The 22,700-nt window shown below is 39.3% G+C and overlaps 1 protein-coding gene across 3 annotated transcripts in view; it reads left to right on the plus strand.

Annotated features, from left to right (window-relative positions):
• The window catches only part of SIPA1L1 (signal induced proliferation associated 1 like 1), a 199,426-nt gene extending 179,927 nt beyond the window's left edge, over positions 1–19,499 (plus strand). For 2 of the 3 annotated variants that reach the window (XM_021543123.3, XM_021543124.3), the window contains 8 exons: positions 1,058–1,497; positions 7,341–7,580; positions 8,640–8,805; positions 10,567–10,810; positions 13,650–13,796; positions 15,962–16,076; positions 16,560–16,641; positions 17,398–19,499. In XM_021543123.3, coding sequence (XP_021398798.1) covers positions 1,058–1,497; positions 7,341–7,580; positions 8,640–8,805; positions 10,567–10,810; positions 13,650–13,796; positions 15,962–16,076; positions 16,560–16,641; positions 17,398–17,541 — 1,578 coding nt within the window. In that variant the 3' untranslated portion in view covers positions 17,542–19,499. The remainder of the gene's footprint in view (positions 1–1,057; positions 1,498–7,340; positions 7,581–8,639; positions 8,806–10,566; positions 10,811–13,649; positions 13,797–15,961; positions 16,077–16,559; positions 16,642–17,397) is intronic. The other variant, XM_021543125.3, reaches the window with a different exon arrangement.
• Positions 19,500–22,700: the final 3,201 nt, after the last annotated feature.

A 22,700-nucleotide genomic window follows, 5' to 3' on the forward strand; every position in this document is an offset into this window, starting at 1 on the left:
TGATGATTCCTTGTTCTTAGTATGCATCTGTTCCCTATTTCCTTCTGAAAACAGAAGCAGTATCTATTTTTTATATTTGTCTAGGATCTCCATGTCTGTTCAGTAAAATGAGTAGACAAATAGAAAACTTTTACGTCCCCTTTCCATCAATTCCTTTTTTCCCATGGCATGTGGTCATCCAACAGGTCTGTTGCCTGCTACTTCATTTCTGATTCTGTAGATGATCAGAACTTAGGTAAGTTCAATGGAATTCAAATGGATATAAATACCCCAAAAGTAGATGAGCTAACTGAGCAGTAAGTGTATGACAAGAAGTTCTTCTTGAAATGGGATATTCCACCACTATGAAATTAAGGATATTCAGTTTCTTTGTAACAGTGGGCTGTAACCAAGGACAGGTCATACAAACCAGCTGGGCACTGGCATGACCTAATGGAATCATTTAAAAGCATTACATTAAAGCTTCTTTTCATGCAGCTCTGCTTTTTGGAAAACAATTTCACATTAGTGAAATGATGGTTCACTGGTCATTTACAAAGGACATTCCTGCTGAGGAGGAAAGACACCCTACTGCCAAGACAAGGAACAGAAGTGGCTGTGCTCTCCTTTGACTTTTTGATAGGCAATTGGATTACTAAAATAGCATTCACTTTCTGTGGATTGGTTGTTTCATGTTCTAAAACATTGCAGTCATAAAATTAGAATATTTTTAATTATTGCAGTTATAAACCAAGTCAAAGTCTACATAGTTCAGCCAATTTCATTGGACTGGGCTGAGCAGAACTGTGCTTGAAAGGAACCACCACAAGGTATTTTGGGACAAAATATAATCGACTCAGGCTTTTCCCTGCTTTCCAAATCCATAAGAAAAGTTTTTTTATGTGCACCCAAAACAGAGAATATGCATTGTGTTGGAATCCAATTTTTAGAGTTTATTAGTCTCCTCAGTGTATCTATCCAATACCTCCAGATAGGAGAGCTCATACTGTATAGTGGTGGCATTGTAACCCTTTATTTTCTCTTCTCCATTGTCATAATTTTGTTGTTTCTTCTGTAGTCTGACAGCCACTACTCCAGCCATTCCAGCAGCAATACACTCTCCAGCAATGCCTCCAGTGCTCACAGTGATGAGAAGTGGTATGACAGTGGGGAGCGCACAGAATCGGAGCTGAACAGCTACAACTACCTTCAAGGGACGTCAGCTGACAGCGGCATTGACACCACTTCCTACGGACCCAGCCACGGCAGCACCGCCTCCCTGGGGGCTGCCACCTCGCCCCGCACAGGCCTGGCCAAGGAGAAGGTGGCCCCGCTGTGGCACAGCTCCAGCGAAGTGGTCTCCATTGCAGACAGGACATTAGAAAAGGACAGCCACATGGACCGGAAAGCTGAATCTTCACTCAGCCTGGATATTCACAGCAAGAGTCAGCCAGCCTCCAACCCTCTCACAAGGGAGAACAGTGCTTACAGTTTAAGTGATGCTGTCTCACACACAAGGTAATTTTCACCTTCTGTATGATGCCCTCCCCATTTTCCCATTCTCACTCTCTAACTTATCAAAAGTGAGAAGTGGATGTTGAAGAGAGGGTGTTCTACTTAAGTTAATCGGTGTTTTAAAAGATTTCACTGTGCAGAATGCTTAAAAAATTAAGACCACCTTTAGTCTTCACATCTGCTGCTTATAGTACTAAAAATCTTTAAGAGCATATTCTGTACTAAGCTGCTACTACTGAACTATCCATAAGACAGACACGTCTGATGTGTTCATGGGGAATATCTTGTAACAACTGCAGTTCATGTGTGGATCAGGAAGGAGATCTGTCCACGTTATTAATGAACAGTTTAATATTTGGTTTATTCTTAGTCTTGCAAGTACTCATTTCAGATGTTTTGCATTTCTTCTCCCAGTCTTTGTGTTTGGAAATCTGCCCACAGTTGTTATGATCAATAATGAGAGCAATTTGCTTGGGAGTGCCAGCATGTAGATCTTACTCTCATTCTGCTGCAAGACTGTGATATGACAGGTTACAGTCACCTTCCTTCTCTCCCTCAGTTTTGCCACTTGTAAAATCAGAAATATCAAGTATGTGTGTAATGTAATTAAATACCTCAAATGGAAGATACCTACTTTACAAGTTAATCAGTGCTGCTAGAAGCAGAAAATATTTTAGACCGTTTTCCTCACCTATTTTCTAAGAAGTATTTTGTGTGCTTTTAAAAAATATGCCTACTCTATCATACTAGCAACAAAAAAACCAAAAAAAAAAAAAAACCCCAAAAACATAGGTCTTTCAGGGAGGATGCAGGATCATTGTAATTTGTTGACCTTGTGGAGCTTGACTGTTGCATTTTTAGTCTTAAGACACCTCTGTTTCCAGTGTATAGCAAAAATACCTGCAGACTGGAAGTCCAATCCAATTTCTGCTAATTGTCTTGAACAAAGCCACTGTGCAAAACTAGATGTTTGAGAACAGTTCACTAACTCCTCATACAGAAGCTGCAATTAAGGGGTTGTCCTAGAGACCATAATGGTCTTCATGTGCTTTGTCAGGGTAATTCTGACTTAGTAATCCATTAATAGTGGTCCCACTCTGCTTTACTGCCTCTCTTTGTTGGCCGTTTTTGGCACCAAAGTTCATGCTCAGTTGATGGAAATACCACCCAGCTGTTTGAGACTCATGTGTTTCCAGTAGCTGCATATGCATGAAGGACTTGAACCAGTCTGGAGAAAACACTCTTCAGAGGGACTTACTTAGATTTCTGGCATATTAGTGTGTTCTACTTTCTTGAAGGTAGAAAGTCTATAGATGGTTGTCTGTAGTGTTACACCTTTTATTTTAAGATAAGCATGTTTTATGTGCATTTTTTAACATTCAGTAGAATTTACCATATGTCCTGCAGTACTTGTCTGACTGGTAGTGACATCAAGTATTGAGATTCCTACACAAAATGCTGATTGCAATAAAGTTAGTAGCATCATCATTTGGAAGGATTTTTTTCTGAAGCCACTTAAAGAATCCTATAAAATTTATCTAAGTCTTGGAAGCTTTATTGTAAAACCTAATGGAATGGCATCTTTCTATATCTGAGGTTCTGATTTCTTCAAGCACCAAATAGGGTTAGTTCCCTAGGAAAGCTGAGAAAATTTTATAGAAAGAAATATTTGCAGAGCAGGCATACCATGACAGCTTCCCTGTTCTGTGAATATACTTTGCAACATGACTGCAAACTGGCGTCTGTGTTTTTGTCCTGTTATTTATTATATTATACTGTGTCTCCAAACATGGTGTTTTCTCTAGCTGGTGTGGATTAATTGACATAATGTTTCTCTGGTCACATTGAAATTATTCTCTCTTTGTAATTTTGGGGTTGTTACTGAAATTTCCAGATAAAGGTTTCTGGGGCTTTATTCTGGAGAAAACAGTTGAGGTTTCTTTTGGCTAAGTTTAGTTTAAAATTCAGATGTTAATAATGCAGTTCTTTGCCAAAAGGAGTAGTAGAAGTTTGTAGAACACATGGAACATGATACTAGAGAAATGCAGAAATACTTGCACATACATTGTTTGTTGTGGCAGATTAAAAGCAGATTGACTCACGTTCCTGCTTTGCTTTTTTATTTTTGAAGACTCTAGAGCATGTGTTTGCTGCCTCACAATCAAACAATGGCATTGTCTGGGATAAAAAGCTTTGATTTTGTTTCTTGTGGCATCCACAGTTGGTGGCTGCACACTGAACAGCAGTGGAACCCTAGGTCATCCAGCTGTTTGCTTCCAACTCCTTTCTCATTGCTTCCACTGTGGAGGCACAAAAGCTTGGAGCTGGAGGCTGGTTAAAGTGGCACTTCCAAAAGACAAGAACAGATTTTGGAGGTTATTATGGAGATGCCTGCTTTAAGAAGGTGAAGGAGGGGAGATGAAAGAAAGATTCTGAACAGGCTACTTTTCATGAGAAATGAACAGCTTAATTGGTGTGTTTCTCTGTTGGTTTCTAAATTGCTGTCCTTTGTTGCTTCTCACTTTTTTATCTTTTGCCTGTGGATGCCATAATGTCTGGAGTGTCCTTAAAATCAAGTTTCTGAGCAAGAAGAAAAAGAATATGGCCTTAAAAAGATCTCTGTGACAAAAGAAAAGAAAATAACTACAAATTAGAGTGTTTGTGTCTGTAGAAGACAAGAGTGATAATTACTGCTCAGATCATTTAATGGTGCATAAAAGAACTTGTACCTGAGAACTGGTGGCAAAATGTAAATTATAGTGATTAACTTTTATAGCAGAGCTTCTGGCTGGGTTTTATTTTTCTTTTCCACCCCCATTCCCAAAGTCCTTCCTGATGATTGTGCAGATTTCTCATAGCATCCCAGGAGAACTGCATTATGTAGGCCAGTAATTATACAGAATCATTATAGCTGAATGTCATTAAATGAAGCAGTATGTGCTGATGGCATGAATTCCTTACAAAAAAAAAAAATTAAATCAAACTTTCATTTCTACCTAAGCTATACAGTTTCTTATGGTCTTCTTACCAAAATTAAAAGTATAATCTTGACTATTTGTAATCAAGTAAGTTTTTCATTAATTCTGATTATTTTAAGGTACTTAAAATATTATTTATTGTAGAGTGCTTTTATGAATGGCTCATCTGAAATTTTTGCAGACAGTCATGTAGTATTTGAGTGTTTTCATAATTCAGTCCTTAGTGTCTCAATAATTGAGGTGGTAGATACGGGACCCATAGTGACCATCTCTGTGTCCTGAGAAAGAGGACAATCTCTTCCAGATAAAACTAAGCTGGTCTAGGTATCTGTTGCAGTATGATGAATTCTCTGCATGCTTCCTGGTGTCAAATGTTCTAATGACTTTCCATCACTACCATATGCACAAGCTCTGATTTAGTTTTTGTAGAGTATAACCAGAGCCTTTTGGTTTCCAAATATGCTCTCATTTAACAGTTGTGTCTCTTTGCCTGTCAGTATCCTGTTGACCTGTCTGTGTTTACTGGTAGGGTGAAAAGCTTCAGTCATATCCACAGTTCTGTGCGTAGTCCTGAAGCAGAATATCCTCCCCAAAATACTATATTGTAAGAACCACACCTCAAAATATGCAATTCTCCTTAAAGAAAACCATATTTTAAATTGTATGCTAATTTTACTAGAAATTACCTCTTGGTGCCTATTATGAATATTATAATAAATATTCAAATAATACCTAAAATGTACAATGTGTATTTATAGTATGCTATATAATAAATATTATACATACATATGCATCTTATATAAATTTATGTCAAGAATAATTAACATCAGTTGTTGCCTTCTTTCCCCGTTAAGTAACATTAAGGCTCAACACCATTAGCTTATCCAGGGGCTGTATTTTTTTTTTTTTTTAACTGGTTTTTATTAACAAACAGTTTGTCACAACTGGCACTTCCTTGAGAAATACCTGATGGGTTGAAGAATTCTGAAATGTGGGCAGGGATTCCTTTCTTCTTTTTCCCTACACTAAAACACAAGACTTTTGTGCTTCTTGAGTGTCTTTAGGAGGGGGTAAAAATGGCAGTTTATGCTGTGGTCGTGATACCTTACAGATGGGCTGGTTTACTCAGCATGTGTAGGAGATTTTTTCAGTATTGGAAGAGACAAAGGGGGAATGAAGAAAAATTTACTGCCTATTTCCTTAGCTCTTAATTTTCTCTGCTTTCTTGTTATAAGTGATGCTTGCTTATATCTGTTACAAATATGAAGGTTGTGCTGTGCAGCACCAAATGTATGGGATTGATGGACAGGAAAATAGCTTCCTGTGTTTTCTCAGTCTACTGTCTTTTGTATAGGCCTTTCAAATGTAGAGAAGGAGGGAAGGAAGAAATATAATTTTTTACTACAAAATCTGTATTGTTGTAATTTAATTTGTATGCAAATGGAGAGGTGCATCTTGCCCCTAATGTGATGCCCCTGGGCTGCAGCAGGCAGTAGAAGGCTACAGTCCACCCAGGCTATTCATCAAGCCCACAGCACTTCAGTGCTGGGAATTGTGGTGCTTAACTTGAGCTACATGAAAATGAAACAGATTTCAGGGTGATTCTTTTGACTCCATCTGGTGTCAATGAAGACAGAGAAGAAACTCCAAAGCATTAATTCTCCCTGCATATCTGAGAGAGCTAATTTAAGACAAGCAGAACCACCATTGACTACTACAGCAGGAGCTAGACAAGTGGCATAGATTAGGTAACTGATTGCTTAAGACTAAATGTAGGTGATATTATTTTCCCAGGTGGCAACATAAATTTAACCTAAGTTCTTTTTTTCTGTTTCAATAAGAGGGATAGACATGAAAATGCATTGTTTTATTAAGTTATGAAAAGATTGATGAAGAATTTTCTGCTATGCAAAGGAAGAAGAGATTGTTCAATGACTTTATTTAGCCTTCCAGCTAATTTGTATTTCTCAGTCAGAAACTGTTCTTTACCACGGGGCCATCTGTTTTAAGTTCCTCCACTGCAGTGTTGGATCCAGGGATGAAAATGTGGATAAGTTGTGTAGAGAGCTGGTAGAAAACTGGTCTCCAGATATATAATGCTATTTCAGTATTAAAGCTGAACACAATGATTTCCTGTTATTGTGCTTATGATGACTGACCTTTTAAGGTTGTTACAGTAAATACTGTCTGAGGCCTAGTACTCCTGATAGGAAGCAAGTTCCATCAGATTTGAGCATCAGCATAACCAAAGAGTATCTTCCATCTAAAGCCCCTCTCCTTCTCCCATCAAGCTGCAGTTGGTTTTCCCAGCTCCATTTTGTCTCTTGACAAATGGTGACATATGTTAGAGACCTGCTCTAACTTCTCAATTTAAGTCTTTTTTTTTCCCTTGAAAATGCTAAATAAATGTTTTCAGGTGAAATTCAGGAAGCTCTATTTTGAAAGGTGTATTGGTTTCTTCTTTAGTTTGTTTTAGGATTTTAGAGATGTTTCTTGTTGCTTAAGTTCCTTCAAAATATGTTTTCTTCTATAGCCAGGTATTCTAGCAAGAATTTGGACTTTGGTTCTTTTTTGCTAATTCAACTAAAATGACATGTATTACTTTTAAACTGCCTAATGACAATTTCCCATTTTGTGAAGGATGGTTATATTGTATCCTTAGGGGTTGCTTGCCAATTTTTTCCATTACATATGAGTTGTTTTAATGAAACATTGGTGGAAGGCCCTTAAAAGGAGAGCAAACTGGTTTTGCTACTTTATCTGCTGTTGATAAGAATTACATCTTGTGCCCAGAGTTCTGCTCTAAAATCAAACGAGGCCTGTATGCACACATTTGAGGCAATTTCTGTCTTTATGTTCTTCTCCTAGTACCATGAGCTCACGACACTCTGCCAGCCCTGTTGTCTTCACCAGTGCCAGAAGCTCACCTAAAGAAGAACTTCATTCTGCTACTTCTCCGCAGCTTGCACCTTCTTTCTCCTCCTCCTCTTCCTCCTCATCTGGTCCTAGGACTTTCTACCCTCGCCAGGGTGCTACTAGCAAGTATCTGATTGGATGGAAAAAGCCAGAAGGGACAATAAACTCAGTGGGGTTTATGGATTCAAGAAAGTAAGACTTTTTTTTTTCTCATTTGATCACTTGCTTTAATTGTAAAAGAAGCATTTTGATCTGTGACAGTTCTCTGTAAAGAAGAGCTCAATACTGTTTAATACAATGCTTCATCTTCTCTGGAACTTAATCTCTAATCTAGTCTTCTTGGAGTATGGTTTAAGTATGTGATAGTTGGCTAATCTCATTCCCTGTTAATTTGTAAAGTTGGGGTTTTTATCATTTCTAGAAAGCTGTATGGATTTAAGTCCTATTAAAGCTTATCGTTTCTTGGGACTGCTTAAAGGTGACTCAAAATGCTATTTGAGCAAATATTAAAAATCCTCTTATTGTAGAGCCTGAGTTTTACTTAAACCTCTCATTCATGTAGTAGTACTGTGCATGTTGTGCATTAACTCTGGCATTCCACGTTGCCTTGTTAAAATTGAGGCCAGTATCCAGTCTAACTGGCTTAAAGCAAGCCAAGATATCTCAGCTTTACAATATGCAAGTGTCTCTTTTTGAAGAGAAATTGAGACACAACTTACTAGTGAAAATATTGTTATATTGTATGACTCAAAAAGCAAGTAGTTCAGAAAGCCCATTTCAAAGTAATTTATTCAAACCTTCTTGACTGAGTCAGGCACAGTATCCCTAGATGATCCCAATAACTGGCTGTCAAAAGGAAACTTTGTGATAACTACACTATTAAAAGCCAGTTGAAATTTTAAAGCAACCTGGTGATTTGCTGCTTTTCAGCTTACTGAAGACATGTGTTTCTAGCTTTGTATAGAATGCATGTTATTTTAATGGATTTGATCCCTTATTGGGAAAATCTATTACATTAACCTTTCAATTATTTTATTGTATTGCTAGTTGATGTTTTTAAACAAGCTTAGTGCTTCCACAGGTATCCACTAAGGTGAGCCTCTGCTATAGTAGTGAAACTTCTTACATCCTCTCTGCCCTCTACTTAGTTCTTTTCTTTTAAAAACTTGAGGGTGCTATAATTCTTGTTTCATTCATACCTCCTGCCCCAGGGCTTTGAGACCTGAATGTGTCTGTTCCATTTCGTTTAAGACGTCACCAGAGTGATGGCAATGAAATGGCCCACCCCCGGCTGCGGGCGTCGGCAAGAGACCTGCGGGCATCCCCAAAACGAGCCTCCAAGTCCACTGTTGAAGAAGAGCTGAAGAAATTGATAGATCTTGATAGCCCAACACCTGAATCCCAGAAGAATTTTAAGGTATGTTAAAGAGAGAGATAGGATTTTTTCTATTCTCGCCCATAACGGGAAAATAAAATGCAAAGCATTCCCTGAATTCTTATCATGGACAGAAAAGAATCTCTTTGTAACTGATTACTGGAGAACTGATTTGGTGAAAAGTTTCATTATTACAGTCTCCACAATATTATTACAACTTTGTGTGCAGATTTAAAGAGACTAATATGCCAAATTGCAAAGAACATTTAGTACTGCTGGGTTATGGAAAATCCTGTAGTGTCGTCTTACATATTTTAACTATTCTCTGTTGCATCACTAGACAGTGACTTACTGACAGTACTGAAACTCCTTGCAAAAAGCACACTTTTATACCTCACTGATCCTGTTACCAAAAATGATCCCTAAACTTAAGCTGATATTTTTGCAGAATAAGTAGAAACATTTCCTAATGTGTTTCAAAATATGTTGAATAACATGTAAGTGCATGTATTAATTTTTAGAATCCATAATCTGGAAGAGAATGTCTTGATTTCTAGTCTTCATGTACAGCTAGTGCTTGTCATCCAGAGCCCAAATTGTTTCCACAGCAACCATGCAGAAGAGAGAGCTGTAATTTCATTTTTTGCTAGTAAAAACCTGAAGTGACTTGTTAAAGCTTGTAAGTGTGGCTTCCATGCACAGATTATTTAAGATGTTGCTTTTGAGACCAGAGATTAAAAAAAAACTGCTATTGGCAAGATAGCTTTTTCTTAGGTTTGTGGTAGTTCTGAGAGGAACTGGGACATGGGTGATGTGAAGACCTCCTTGTTCATTGTTTTGAGCAAGAGAATTGTTCTAATTCCAAGATATCTTCCCAAATTCGCTGTTTTTCTGCTGTGGGGTTAGTGAATCTTGATCTTTATTTCCTGGTTGCACTTTGATGAATTTCAGCAAGTTAAAAGCATTCTGTCACACCAATAAATTGCATCTTAAAAGTTAAATGTCACTTTAAAAGTAACTTAATTCTGCCTACTATATATGACTTAGATTTCATCTTACAGAAGAAGTCTTACAACATAAAAATTTTTGACCAAATTTCAACCAAACTGTAAAGAAATGTTATGCCTTAGAGACAGCTATGTTGCCACGGGTTTAATGAAAATCAGAGTCTCTGCTGGTTGGAATGGTCATGATAGCTGCTCTCTGGCACTGGCCTGAGAGTGCAAATCTCCTGGCTACCCCAGCATTGCTTTCTCCTGTGTGGAGCATGGGGGAAGCTGGACAGATGGTGGGGGTAAGACACAAGCTATCTTATTCATGGGAGTGCTTTTGATTCAAATACTTCGGAAGACCCACAGCAGTGGTGGATTTTCCTTGTTGTTCATAACAGGAGACTTCTAAGTAGTTGGCATTTGCTGGTGCTGTGCCTGCAGAAAGGCAGCCAACCCTGTGTAATGGGAGAACTCTGGTTTGTTTAGCATTCAGGCTCTTTCTGTATCCATTTCTCTGCTACATATCAGCTCCAGAGTCCACAGGGGCTGCCTGAGATTTCCACTTCAGGAGAAGTCTGAAGGGTGTTTAAAACTTAAAATGTGAGATAGGCTGAAAAAAATCTATATATGTTACCTAGCTATAACCTCCTTAAAAGCCAGTTTCTTCAGTTCTTTTTCCTGTCCACTCTGAAAAACTGCTATGTAAAAACTTGGTTTCTTACTTAAAAAAAGTTTTAAAAAATTACTTCAAAAGTTTCTTTATTGATTATTTTTTTCTCATTTCTTTTTATTTGTGTTTATGAATGTATAGTCACACACTCTGTCCTGTCAGTCTCCCTTTCCCAGCACTCCTACCACAAGGCGTGCCTTGCAAAGGACTTTGTCAGATGAGAGTATTTACAGTGGTCAAAGGGACCACTTCTTCACCTCACGGGCCTCACTCTTGGACCAAGCCATGCCAAATGATGTTCTGTTCACCAGCACCTACCCTTCTCTCCCAAAGTCGCTGCCGTTACGGAGACCATCCTATACTTTGGGAATGAAATCACTGCATGGTAAGTGGATTTCCTATTTTTCTACTTGCATAGGAATCCTTTGTGAATCATCTTGGTGGAGAATGTTTGTTACAGCAATTGGTAGTTCCATCTTGATTTTGCTCAGATGAGGAGAGTCCAGTCACATAACTGTAAAAAAGGTCAGGAATTTAAATTTTCCCCTCATTTCAGTGGGTGTAAGATGGTATGACTGGTCATGCATTTGCTGTGTAGAGGGAGCACAGAAATTTGCCTCACTGGCTGCAAGTTTGTCATTTCTTCCAAGAGTCAGTTTTGGGTAGATAAGTTGGACCAATGGACAAATAATGTATGCCTGGTTATCCACCAGAGAGAACTTCAGGTGTCAGTTCCCTATTGTGGGATTTCAGGAACAAAACATGATTAGAAAAATGATACAGAAGTGAGTAAATACTAGTGGACATTTAGAGACACAGCTACACCAGATACAGCTTTTGTTGTTTCAACTGTTTTTAAATTCATTCCCTTACCTTATTTATTTTACAGCACTTGAATTACTTATTTTAGTCACACAGTCAACCAGAAAAAGTTATTGTAAAGTGCTATCACGAAGATGCTCAGCTTTCCCCATTAGTTTACTGAAAAGTCTCAGTATGATTATATGATGAGTTGTGTGTTGCTGCATGTGAATGTTACAGTGAGAAATGGAATTTTCACAGGTTCACACTGTAATTCATAGCTGAGTGTATTTTCCAGAAATAGAATAGAAATAGAGGTAGATCTCAGGGTAGGATTCTGCAGTGTTTTCTGAAGACGTACATATTCTGCTCTGATTTAGTCATATTTTAATGTTTCAAGAGGAAAATGCAAGGCTATCAATAGATCCAACTCACTGTGGTGAGCTCTAAGCACAGTCTGTATTTAGCTACACAGGATACATTTGACAGTGAAGGCTGATGAAGAAATCTATTTAAAATTCTTTTCATCTGACTGTGATCACCAGGCATCAGTTTGCAGTGTTGAACCTGACATTTTCCTGAGCTGTTGTGTCTGTATAACGTGTTTCTTGCATAAGAGTTAGGAAACTGAGCTCTTTTCATTTCTGTTTTTTATATGCACTAAAATAACTTTGTACACTTGGTTATGCTTGTAACTGGATGGAGGATTTAATTTCTGAGGCCTTGGGGTCAGAAGATTAATGATGCCACCAGAGTACAAGTGGAAAGCAGCACTTTGCCTCTTTTCATTTAAATGCTGTATTTCCCAAAAATAAAACTATAAAACCTTCTTTTGTTACCACGTTCTCTTCCACCCTAAACTGAAAAGTCCTCCTAGCACAGAACCTTTCTACCTCTGTCAACAAAACAAGATTTTCCATCTTCTGTAAAACGTAGGAACTGCATGATAAAAGGACCAGCTATTTTATTGGCACGCAAATTGTCTTCCCACACACACCTCACTGAGAAAAGGATTAAGTAAGCTAGATATTTAGTACCACAAGTATTTGTTGGTTTCCAGTTATTCAAAATTCTTTAAATTCAAAGATTCCAGAGCACATCCATTTTTTAGAGGAAAATGTTGAGCTAAAAATGCTTGTATTTACTCATCTGCCTTAACAATCCAAGTCACATTTTGAAAACAGGTAACTTTTCAAATAGGTTTTCGTCTAATTGCCTGTATCTCTTTACTAACTGGAAATATTTTCATGTTAACAACCTCCAGAATAACTCTTTCAAGAGCTAAGACAAGAATCCTCAGTGTTAATAATATTGAGCCAAAATTACACTTACAAAAAGTGAATACACACAGACACAAAAAAATATAAAGATTTCTGAGCAAAGAAGTGAATGCAATGTAGCTTTTCTAGTCACTGCTCTCCAGGCAGCAATATGATCTAGCTGAAGTTGTTATGAATTATTTTAATTATTGAAGTTACATCGTTATTAGACTACCAAAAAAAAAAAAAAAAAGTGGCGGGGAGGGGGAGGAGGGGAAATAAACAACACAACTCAGGCATTTTGGGATTGTATCCTGCCTGTCACACTGTCTTTCTGTTCTGTATGATCCTTTTCTATAATCTTCTCAGCAGCTTCCTCCCAAGTGCCCATTCCATCTTCTCCCCCCTACCTCTTTCTCTTCTAATACTGCCTACAAGGTTTTCGAAACTATTTTACATCCTGACAGAGGGCATGGAAAGGGAAGTTGCTGTTCCGGAGCTCACACATGTGACATTGCACATTTTTTGATTGTCCAGCCAATAAACTGAAATAAAGTAGATAATTTTTGGTTTACAGTTTGGTCTTGCCCTAATTAGTGGTGAAAATCGAAGTGTTTCACTTTTGATGTTTTAATTTGCAAAAAAATTACAGGGATTTTGAATTCTTCTTTCAAGCTTGCCAATACTTCCATAGTGAGCCATGTAACAGTTTACAGGTGGGTGTGGCTATTTTTTAGTAGAGATCTGAAGGTTTTGCTGAACTGCTGAGAGATGTGCAATGCTCTGGAAGTAATTTTAAGGGTTTTCTTGTTCTGATTCATCTTGGTAGGCTTAATTCAGCTCCCTTTGGTTTGCAAGATTGCAAAGAGGAGGGGAAAAACCTCACAGTTTTGGGTTGATTTTTATAAGTTTTTTGGTGTTTTTTGAGGCACTCGGCTGAAAAGATTAAGGCAAGTTAGAAAGCAGCTGAATGTGCTGGCTTTAGAAAACTGCTTTGTGAAGGGCTGTATCTGGTGAACTGCAGTTGATCAAACATTCTTCAGAATTTTGGTTGATTTTGAAAAGTACTATGCCAGAAAAATTAAGAATAGGGTATGCAATATATTAAGAAAGGAATTTTCAGATATTTTTATGGAGTTTATAATCTGTTCTGCGTTGCTCCAGGAGAGTTTTCTGCCTCAGACAGCTCCCTGACAGATATCCAGGAGCAAAGACGGCAGCCCATGCCAGACCCTGGTCTTATGCCATTGCCTGATTCTGCCTCTGATCTGGACTGGTCAAACTTGGTAGATGCTGCCAAAGCTTTTGAAGGTAAGTTTTCAGAATACAACATTTGGGAAGCTGGTCTTTGTGCATTTCATTAAGGACTGTGGGTTTTGTGGTTGTTTGGGTTTATTTTAATCCTGACTTTTAGTTTTTCTGTTCTTAATTTTCTACTTAGTCTAAAGCTTAAACTCATTTAAAATACCTACTCAAGTATTAAGAGTCTTCATATGAAACTTCATATGTAATACTCAGATGCCATTTCTTCATACTGGAAATCCTCAGTGGTATGGTTTGGCCAAATCTTTGTGAAACTGGTCACTTTTCATTTCACATAAAACACTTGCAGGCAGCTGGTCTGGGAAAGGCACAAAAGTGCAAAACTAGAGCCATATGGTAGAGGAAAAGCACACTAAAGATTGCTTGCTTACTGCACTAGTGAGAACTACGTATAGTGCAGATGAAGTTTACTACAAGATAATTTGGGAAATACCCCTTGTTAGTAAATACATTTTCATTGTCTCTGCATAACCCAAAGATGTAGATTTGCATGTATGTGTTGTTTTATCCTATGGCGTTTTCCATCTCCATGACACTTGGTAAACTGAAGGGAGCTGTAAACTCTCTAGATACATTTGAACTTAAAACTTAAAATGCAGTTTAGACAAAAGAGAATTTGTTACTGGAATCCAACAGAAAAGTCTTCTAGGTGTGTGAAACAGAAGTGTTCATTCCTAATATGTGCATAAATGCTGTCCCACCTTCATGGAAATATTTTTTCACTGATCTTGAATCTTTTAGGCCTTATTCAGCATGGCTGGAGAAGTCTGTGAAGTAATCTGATTTCTTGGCTGTTCTCTCATAGTAGCCTTAGATATCATTAGGACAGTGTGTGTCTCTATGAGTGTTCAAGATTTACTCGTGTCTTCTGCTCTGTTGCCACAGAAGTTGTAGGAGCAGCCTGGCTTATATTTCTGCTGTGCAGTTTTGGGGAGAGTATTCAATGTAAGACATGGACTTCAAGAAGAGATGAATTTGTAGTGATGTTTTTTTCACCACCACATATGGGTGAAACTCAGGTTTTAACACATTTCCCTGTGATTGGCAGTTTCTCTTTAAAGAATCCCCTGTTTTTTTGTGAGATTGATTTGACTGTCCTCATTAACCTGAATCCCTCACTTGGTAGGCCCCAGACTCACTTGTGTTTCTCTTCAGAAGTGTGAACCCAGTCACTGTGGTCAAGATAACAGACTGACAACTCAGATGAAGAAAAGCTGGAGTGATATGTTAGCTGGTAGCTTCACCTCACTGCTATAACAATACATTCAAATTTGACTTGGAGAGGGATCTCAGTATAATTCCATTGGTGTGTGGTTGTCTAGTCTCAGTATAATCCCAGTCTCAAGTCTCTGACAAGTGCCAATAGGGATTGACACATACCAAGAAGTCTATATTCTGATTTGTGATCTGGAACACCGCCTCTACACCATTGATTGGTGTCCTCAGCGCGAGCCTCTGAAGTTACAAATTGTAGTATCTGTACCAGCTGAAAGAAAAAACTGCCTGGATCCCTGAGCTGCACCAATCTGTATGATAAAAATTTACCAAACAGAAAAAGACAATACTCATCTGTTTCTAGTGAGAGCCCAACAGCTGCTGAGGTTCATTTATTAAGCTAAAGTCTTTATATTGCTGTTTGTCACACCATGTGATAGTATTTTAGAGATGTGTAAGAACAGTTTTGAACAGTTTTTTTGAACAGTTACAGGACAAGAAATACACACACAAGGCAGGGAAGAGGTTTCATGTTTCAATCTGAAAATGTTCTACAAGACACAAGGAAAAAATTTCAGGTTCTGAAAAATTACATTGGTCAAATTGCACACAGTGAGCTTTTGTTTCCTCAAGATAAAGGCATTCATCATAAAGTGAAGGAAGCTAAATATAGTTGCTAAGTTATTGGGTGGTATCATGCAGCTGTACCCAGGAAGATCTGCTTGTACTTCCTGGCTGCAGTATAGTGGCAAACCTACTGCAAACACTTGCACTGGCAGTTTGCTTCTGTCAAGTGGACATTGGTATGTCATATCATCACTTTACCTTGCTTGAAACAGACTGAAATGCTGAGATGCTGCAGTGTAGCTGTTGTGCTGTGCATGAACAAATAATTATTACTACTGCCATTGTTTTTCTCTGTATGTTTGCCTTCTCAGTTCAGCGAGCTTCATTCTTTGCTGCTGCTGATGAAAATCACAGACCTGTGAGTGCTGCTTCCAGCGGTGATCAGGCTGAGGACCAGCTCACTGCACAGATAAAGCCTTATACAGGGTAAGTAAATACACCAGATGTGCAGGCTTTCCCAGCTACAAACCAAGGAAAAGTGTAGGGATGTCTTCATTTAGAAGCCATTTCCAGGCTTCATACAATAACTTTACAAGTTCTCATAAAGATGGAACTGAGAGGTGAAAATAAAAGAATTTTAAGTGCAGTTGAATCTTTTTGCAGGTTTTTTCTTGTCTGAGATGTTCATGAAACTGTCAAAAGCAATTATAATTCAAGGCATATACAGTGAATTCAAGTAGAAAGAAGTCAAGTGATGAGATGACCCCAAGTAATCATGAGTTAAATTTGCTCTGTTGTTTAATGTGCTGCATGTGTTCCATGTACTCTTTAGTATGTTAATTTTGTGACCTCTTGGTGCACACAAATGCATACCTTCATAAAGCCACTTGGTATAGGCAAAGCTTCTAGCTACCCCATGTGAAGATAGTAAATCATATCAATACTATTCTTATTTCCTGTTTTCAACAGTAAAGAATCTCCTCCAACTCTTGCCTCCAAAGTGGACCAACTGGAAGGTTTGCTGAAGATGCTGCAAGAAGATTTAAGGAAGGTAAGCATTTCATCTACAGAAGGATTTGTAAGACATGTATTTAGTTGGTGCTTGGTGGTGCTAATAACTGTGTAATCCTGCTTTCCATGCCTGAGCCTGTGACAGTCTCATCCTTGTATGAGAAAAAGACATTTATTTGCTACTTTTCTCAGGCTTCTAATTATGCAGGCTGGGATGGGGTGTCTGAATTTGTAGGCGTTTGATTCCTCTGCTTAAATTAGGAGGGTGATTCACAGTACCTTCACTCCTAATTCAGGTGACACTGCAAAAGGCTTGAAGTTAGTCCATAAAAATGTATCCTGCTGATGAAAAGTTGACAGTGTTATCTAAACCTGTAATTTCTGGGGTGGAAACTTCCTGTATTGTTTTAATGCCGATTTGGTCCAAGAAGGATTTGCAATAGTGAGATGAAGTTTCTTAGCTGGGAAAGTGTTTGCAGGAAGATTCCCTGTCCTTTACTTAGTTAACCATCAGCACTTGTACATACAGAACAGGTCATGGCCAATTTTATTGGACTACCTGGGGAGTCAGCTTCTGTATTGGGATCTAATACAAAGAAATCCTGTTCATGCAATCAAAACACGGACAAGGAACACATCACTAATGTCCCTTGAATGTAAACCCATGTGTTACTGCACATAAAATCCTTAAAAAGAACAAGACTTATGCTCTCTTAAGAGATTCCTGCTGCTCTAGATAGATAGGTAGCATGACCTAAAATTTCCACTAAGATCTGTATTCTTCCTTATGCCTAAGGAAAAAGAGGACAAGGCCAGCCTTCAGGCTGAAGTGCAACATTTGCGGGAAGACAACTTGAGGTTACAGGAGGAATCCCAGAATGCAACCGAAAAGCTGAAGAAATTCACCGAATGGGTTTTCAACACAATTGATATGAACTGAGAACGGTGTACGGGGAAGGAAACTTTCTGTTATGAATATTATTACTGGGACTTAAGCTTTAATGCCACCTTAATTATGACATGTGAAAGTATAGTCAGAGCAATTCCCTGTTCTTCATCCTCCAATAACCCTTTTTTGCATCTCTGCGTGCACTCAGAACAATTGCAGATCAACAATCAATGTCTGCCTTTTGTAGAAAAAACAAAGTAAATAATTTTAAAAAGGTAAAATAAAAAAATAAAAGTTTAACTGCTAAAATGTGAATGTCTATTTTTTGCACATTGTCTCTTTATCTGTTATGTACAAAATAATTTGGAGGCCAGGATCAGGCTTGCTGTTCCATCTGCCTCTGTTTCCATTAACTCCTTTCTCTCTGTTTCAGGTAATCTGCTTTTCCTTGCAGCTTTGGCAAATATTATGACATCTAGAAAATTAGAAAGAAATGTTTACTTTACTGCTCTTCTAACATTGTTTTCTGAAGTATGCCACAGACAGGGGATGCAATGCAATGTTTTAGGTGTCTCCTTAGCAATTTGCGCTTGGTTACTAGTGCTACCTTCCCATACATTGCAAAGAGCGTGTGTCCATAGTGTATGGTACAGTATGACCAGCATCACAGCTTAGAGAGAGACTAGAGAGGTGAGCCATGGGTGAGACATATTGTCACACATCTATTGCATTAGCATTTCTGGTGGCCTTTGTTTCCTGTGGAAACAATGGCTGCAAGTACCTTTACAAATAGCAAAACGAGGCATGCTGCGGTTCATCCCACATCAGGCAGGCTGAGATATAAACAATCCAGCAACAGTGCTCAGCAACAGCACCCTTCCCTTCCAGGGGAGTCTGGTGCTTGCATTTGTGCAGGAAACTTAAGCTGAAGTTGTAAAGAGATTAAGATTTTTTTTTTCTCCCTCTGAAATGTCACCATGAAAAACCACACAAACTGTCACTGTGTACCTGCCCTCCCATTCTGTTTCCCTTGTTTTCTCAAATCACAGCAGATTTGAGAAAAGTTGATGTGTGTTTTCTTGCATGAGAGATCTTATAAATCCTTTACTATGGAAGATAGAGGAATATGTAAAGGGGAATTAGAGAAGTGTATTTTTCAAAGCACTGGGACAGGATTGGAGCTCTGAAATCCTGAGTCCCCAGTGAAATTGTCTCATATGAGATTTCCCAAACTTTACATGCCAGCAAAGTTGATTTCTTTTTCTTTGAAGGAACAGCTAACTTGCCACAACATGTTACCTCTACAGAAAATACCTTTTAGGTGTCAAAATACAGCTTTTAAGCACTGCGGTCTGCACAGGCATTGAACTGTGTGGTGTGCTGAGAAACCTTTTCTACTCCCTTCTGAGGATATAGTTACTACCTTAGTAAATATTGCCTTCCATAAAGTGCAGTGTATTTGGGGGTTAATTTTGAGAGCAACCTCTCACTCCCCTTTATCATATTCTCAAATACACAGATTAAAATCACTGGCACAGTCTTGTCAAAGACTTCCATGCTTTCTTCAAATCCCTTTTTCACAATCTTTAATCTTGCTGCACACAAGTACACACTACACTTCAACCTCAAACTTCATTTGTGATGCTAATCCCCATGGAGTTCTTCTCTAATGTTTTGTCATGGAAATGGATCTCTTTGGAGCTATTTCTGGAGTGCTTTTGTAAAGGTTTAGAATGTCTTGGGTTTTTTAAGACTTGTATGAAGGAGATTTATATAATGCCTGATATTATTTGTAAATGGGAAATATTGCTAACATCTCTGAGCATCCTGAAGTCTTGCTTTTATTCTCTTTTATTTTTAAGTTTGGTTTTATTTTATTTCAAAAAATATTTTGGGACTTGGGGCAGACTATTTATTAGAGTTTTGCAACAGAGTTCTTCTTGTATGATGCCACTGAAGGCTACTTGTAAAATTCTGACAATAAAACTCATTTTAAAGGTTCTTCTAAACCATTTTCTGATTTTGTTGGCTTTGTTAAGACTTCACAGAGTGTCCATTTCTTCCTGCTTTCTTCATGTACCACCTCTCTCAGTACTTATTGATACAGGAGTTCCATTCTCTATTAGATTCCTATTTTTTATCCCTTTGAAGGCCATTATTTGGTATGTGAAAAACACTTAATCCCTTGACTTTTTACTTGTATTATTGCACAAATATATCTTTTCCCCCCATTTACAAGGGTTTGCTACCTTTAGCAGTTGCTCTGGACTTCACCAGAGTGATGTAAAGGAGAGGCAGTGGTTTTAATTTATCAGGATTTATCAGGATGATAAATTAGAACTGACTTGGGCTGAAGCTAATTTAGGTGAAAACCAAACTGTCCTAGCTCATCTGCTCAAGGACACACAGCTTTCAGTATCCCAGAGCCAAACGGGCAAGTGTGCAACATCGGGTTTTAGGCTTGGGAGGGTGGGGCAAATAATCAATTTGTTTTGTTTTCCAGATCTCCATCTTTCTCTTGGGAGATGACCTTGGAAGTGTTTTGAACAGATGTTTTTTTGGCCCAGTGATTCAGCATTCCACACAGCTCAAAAATGTGGAACTAGGTCAGTCTTCAGGAAAATGTCTTCCAGTTCACTGAATAAATCCCCACAAGGCATGTGGGGAAAGAAAATTCATCTCTTTCTAGCAGTGAAGTTACCAGACCAAGAGAGCTGTGAAGCAGGAAGAACAAATAGAAGCATCTGATGAAAAATTGAGGTTGAATCTTGTCAAGAAAGCTAGATGCTGTCTTACCATTTGTAATTAGGTTCTGGTAGTTGAGCTGAAGGAGAAAGCTTCCTTCAAGTCAAAGAGTTACTCTGTCCACATTCATAATCAATTCATGCTGGAGGCCACCACACACAGCACTAGGTCAGCCTAGACCAGGGTGGGATCCAACCTGCAGGCATCTCCTTGCAGCTGGAGCAGTGACAGCCTCCGCAGAAGGTGGATGGCTGTGGGAGCAGTGTGGGCAATAAGATGACCTTCCTGTTTCACCCATTTTTCCCAGAGAGTAATGTTTTATGTTCCTGGAAACAATTTAGTATTCCTTGTCTACATTCCAGTGCAAAGGTGCTGTTTCCCTGTGGCAGGTTTTTGGATAGCTGGATATGGCTGATATAGCAGCAGCAATCTGCCTTCTTTCAAAATCCCCCAATCAGGGTGTGGGAATGTCACCACAGGGGGGCTGCAGCTTGCATGATGGATATACTCTTCTCAGAAGTGGTGCTGAACATGGGTAATAGGTCAGAGGGTGGTAACTGGGTGTGGTTAGGAGTGAGCTGTGAGGCATATGGGAGCAGGGATTGTGAGGGGAGAGGCTGGTGGGAAGGGGCCTGGGGGAGCTTGTTATGGGGTTAAGGGAGAGGAGATGGGATGAAATGCAGCACATTCAGGTTTCACTCATCTGAAAGAGTGGTTACTGCTTGTTGTTGCTGTGGGAGGCTGTGTAGTGTGAGAGCCTTTTCCACAGCTCTTTCTCTTGAGGGAAAGGTCCCCATAAACCAGTCATAGCCTGGGAGGATTGACTGGTCTGCTTCTAAAACCTTTATGTAATTCTCTCATCTCTTAGTGCCTTCCTTTGGTCTGACAGCTAACAAATCCTCTTTTTAAGCAGGCAGCTCTCTCCTGGCAGACAATTCAGCATGGTGTTAGTCCTGTATGTGAGCAACTTGCTTTGCTGCAAGACAGCAGGGGAACAGGAGGTTACAGTTTATCTGTAGATATGGCATCCGAAGCTGGATTCCCTGGAGGAGAGATGATACTGTCCCTTCTCCACTGCTGCAGCTGGAGCAGACATGGGCTGTACTGAATTAGTAACTAATGGAGGGAAGTTGAGCAATGAGATTATAAAGCTTGTACAGATGCCTTCACCTTTTCCTGATAATGGTAGCGGTAAGGAAATCCTTGCTGGGTTTTTTAAGGAAATGCTAGGGGGAAAAGAAGCTCATAAAAATGTTCAGAGCTCTGCAGTAAGATCCACTTCCCCCAGCAATTTTGGCTGGGCATGAGGGGAGTAGGGCTGGGAGTTTGTGAGTTGAACTTATTGAAGCCTCAAGACAGGCTGTGGCTGATGGCAGCCACTTACACCCCCTTTCTGTAAGGAAGATCAGCTGCAGCCAAGGCAGATCCTCTTCCACTTTGTACAGGAGCAGCCTGAGGAATCAGAGTCAGCGTTGGGGAGACAGAGCTGCTGGGAACCTTGTGGGGTTTTGCCCCACTCAGTAAGCAAGGTTTCAGGAAATAACTCCCTCTGTCCAGCTTTCCTGTGTTTGCATGGATGGACCTGTCTCCTTTCAGAAGGTAATTTCACAGTATCACAACCTGCTTGTGTATTTCCCAATGTTTTGTGTCAGTGATTTAAGGTGGACTGGGCTGCCTGTGGCACAGCAAAGCATAGGCAACTAGAGAACTCCTATGGGAAGTAAAACCAGTGTGCTGCAGTAATCTGTACATCCTTACCAAACTGCAGGACTGGAGGCTGCAGAATTTATCATCTCTCACAAGGTAACTCATGTTGGAAGTATCTTCAGAAAGTCTCTTCTCCAGCCAGTTGTTCTGGACTTTACCCAGTTGAGTCTTGAAGAAAAACCTTTGAGCATGGAGATGCATGGTCTCTCTGGGAAATGCATTACTTTGTTCATCATGAAAAGGTTTCTATTTTCAGGGTTATTAGAAGGAAGATGTAACCTCAGCAGCAGATGCAGGCTGTGTTTTGCCTACATTCCAAAAGCTTATGACAAAGGAGTCTATGCCTTCCTTGAAAGTCCCCAACATGTCCTCTGTCTGCGGCCAGCAGCAGAGCTACCACATGTGCCATTTTCCCTTTGCTGAGCCTGGCAGAAAGGAGAAGCCTGCAGCTTGGTAGATGCCAAGTGCTGTTTGCTCCACTCCACTAATCAACTTCCTACAGTCCAGTTCTGCTTAGTTTCCAGGGATTTCTTTTTTCTGTACTTGGTGCTGCTTATTCATGCTTTAATCAGGGCCTAGATTGAACCCCCTGGTTGTCCTTCACTCTGTGCTGCCTGCAAGAAGGACACACGTTCTGGGGAGCCACAGCTGCGGGCAGAGGATGCTCCTGCAGCTGAAGAAGCCTGTCAGCTATTGGCATGTGAAGAAGTCAGAGACTGAAATGAGGATGTATTCCGGGACTAGGACTAAATGTAGTT

The sequence above is a fragment of the Lonchura striata genome, chromosome 6 (assembly GCF_046129695.1).
Source record: "Lonchura striata isolate bLonStr1 chromosome 6, bLonStr1.mat, whole genome shotgun sequence".
Taxonomy (NCBI): Eukaryota; Metazoa; Chordata; class Aves; order Passeriformes; family Estrildidae; genus Lonchura; species Lonchura striata.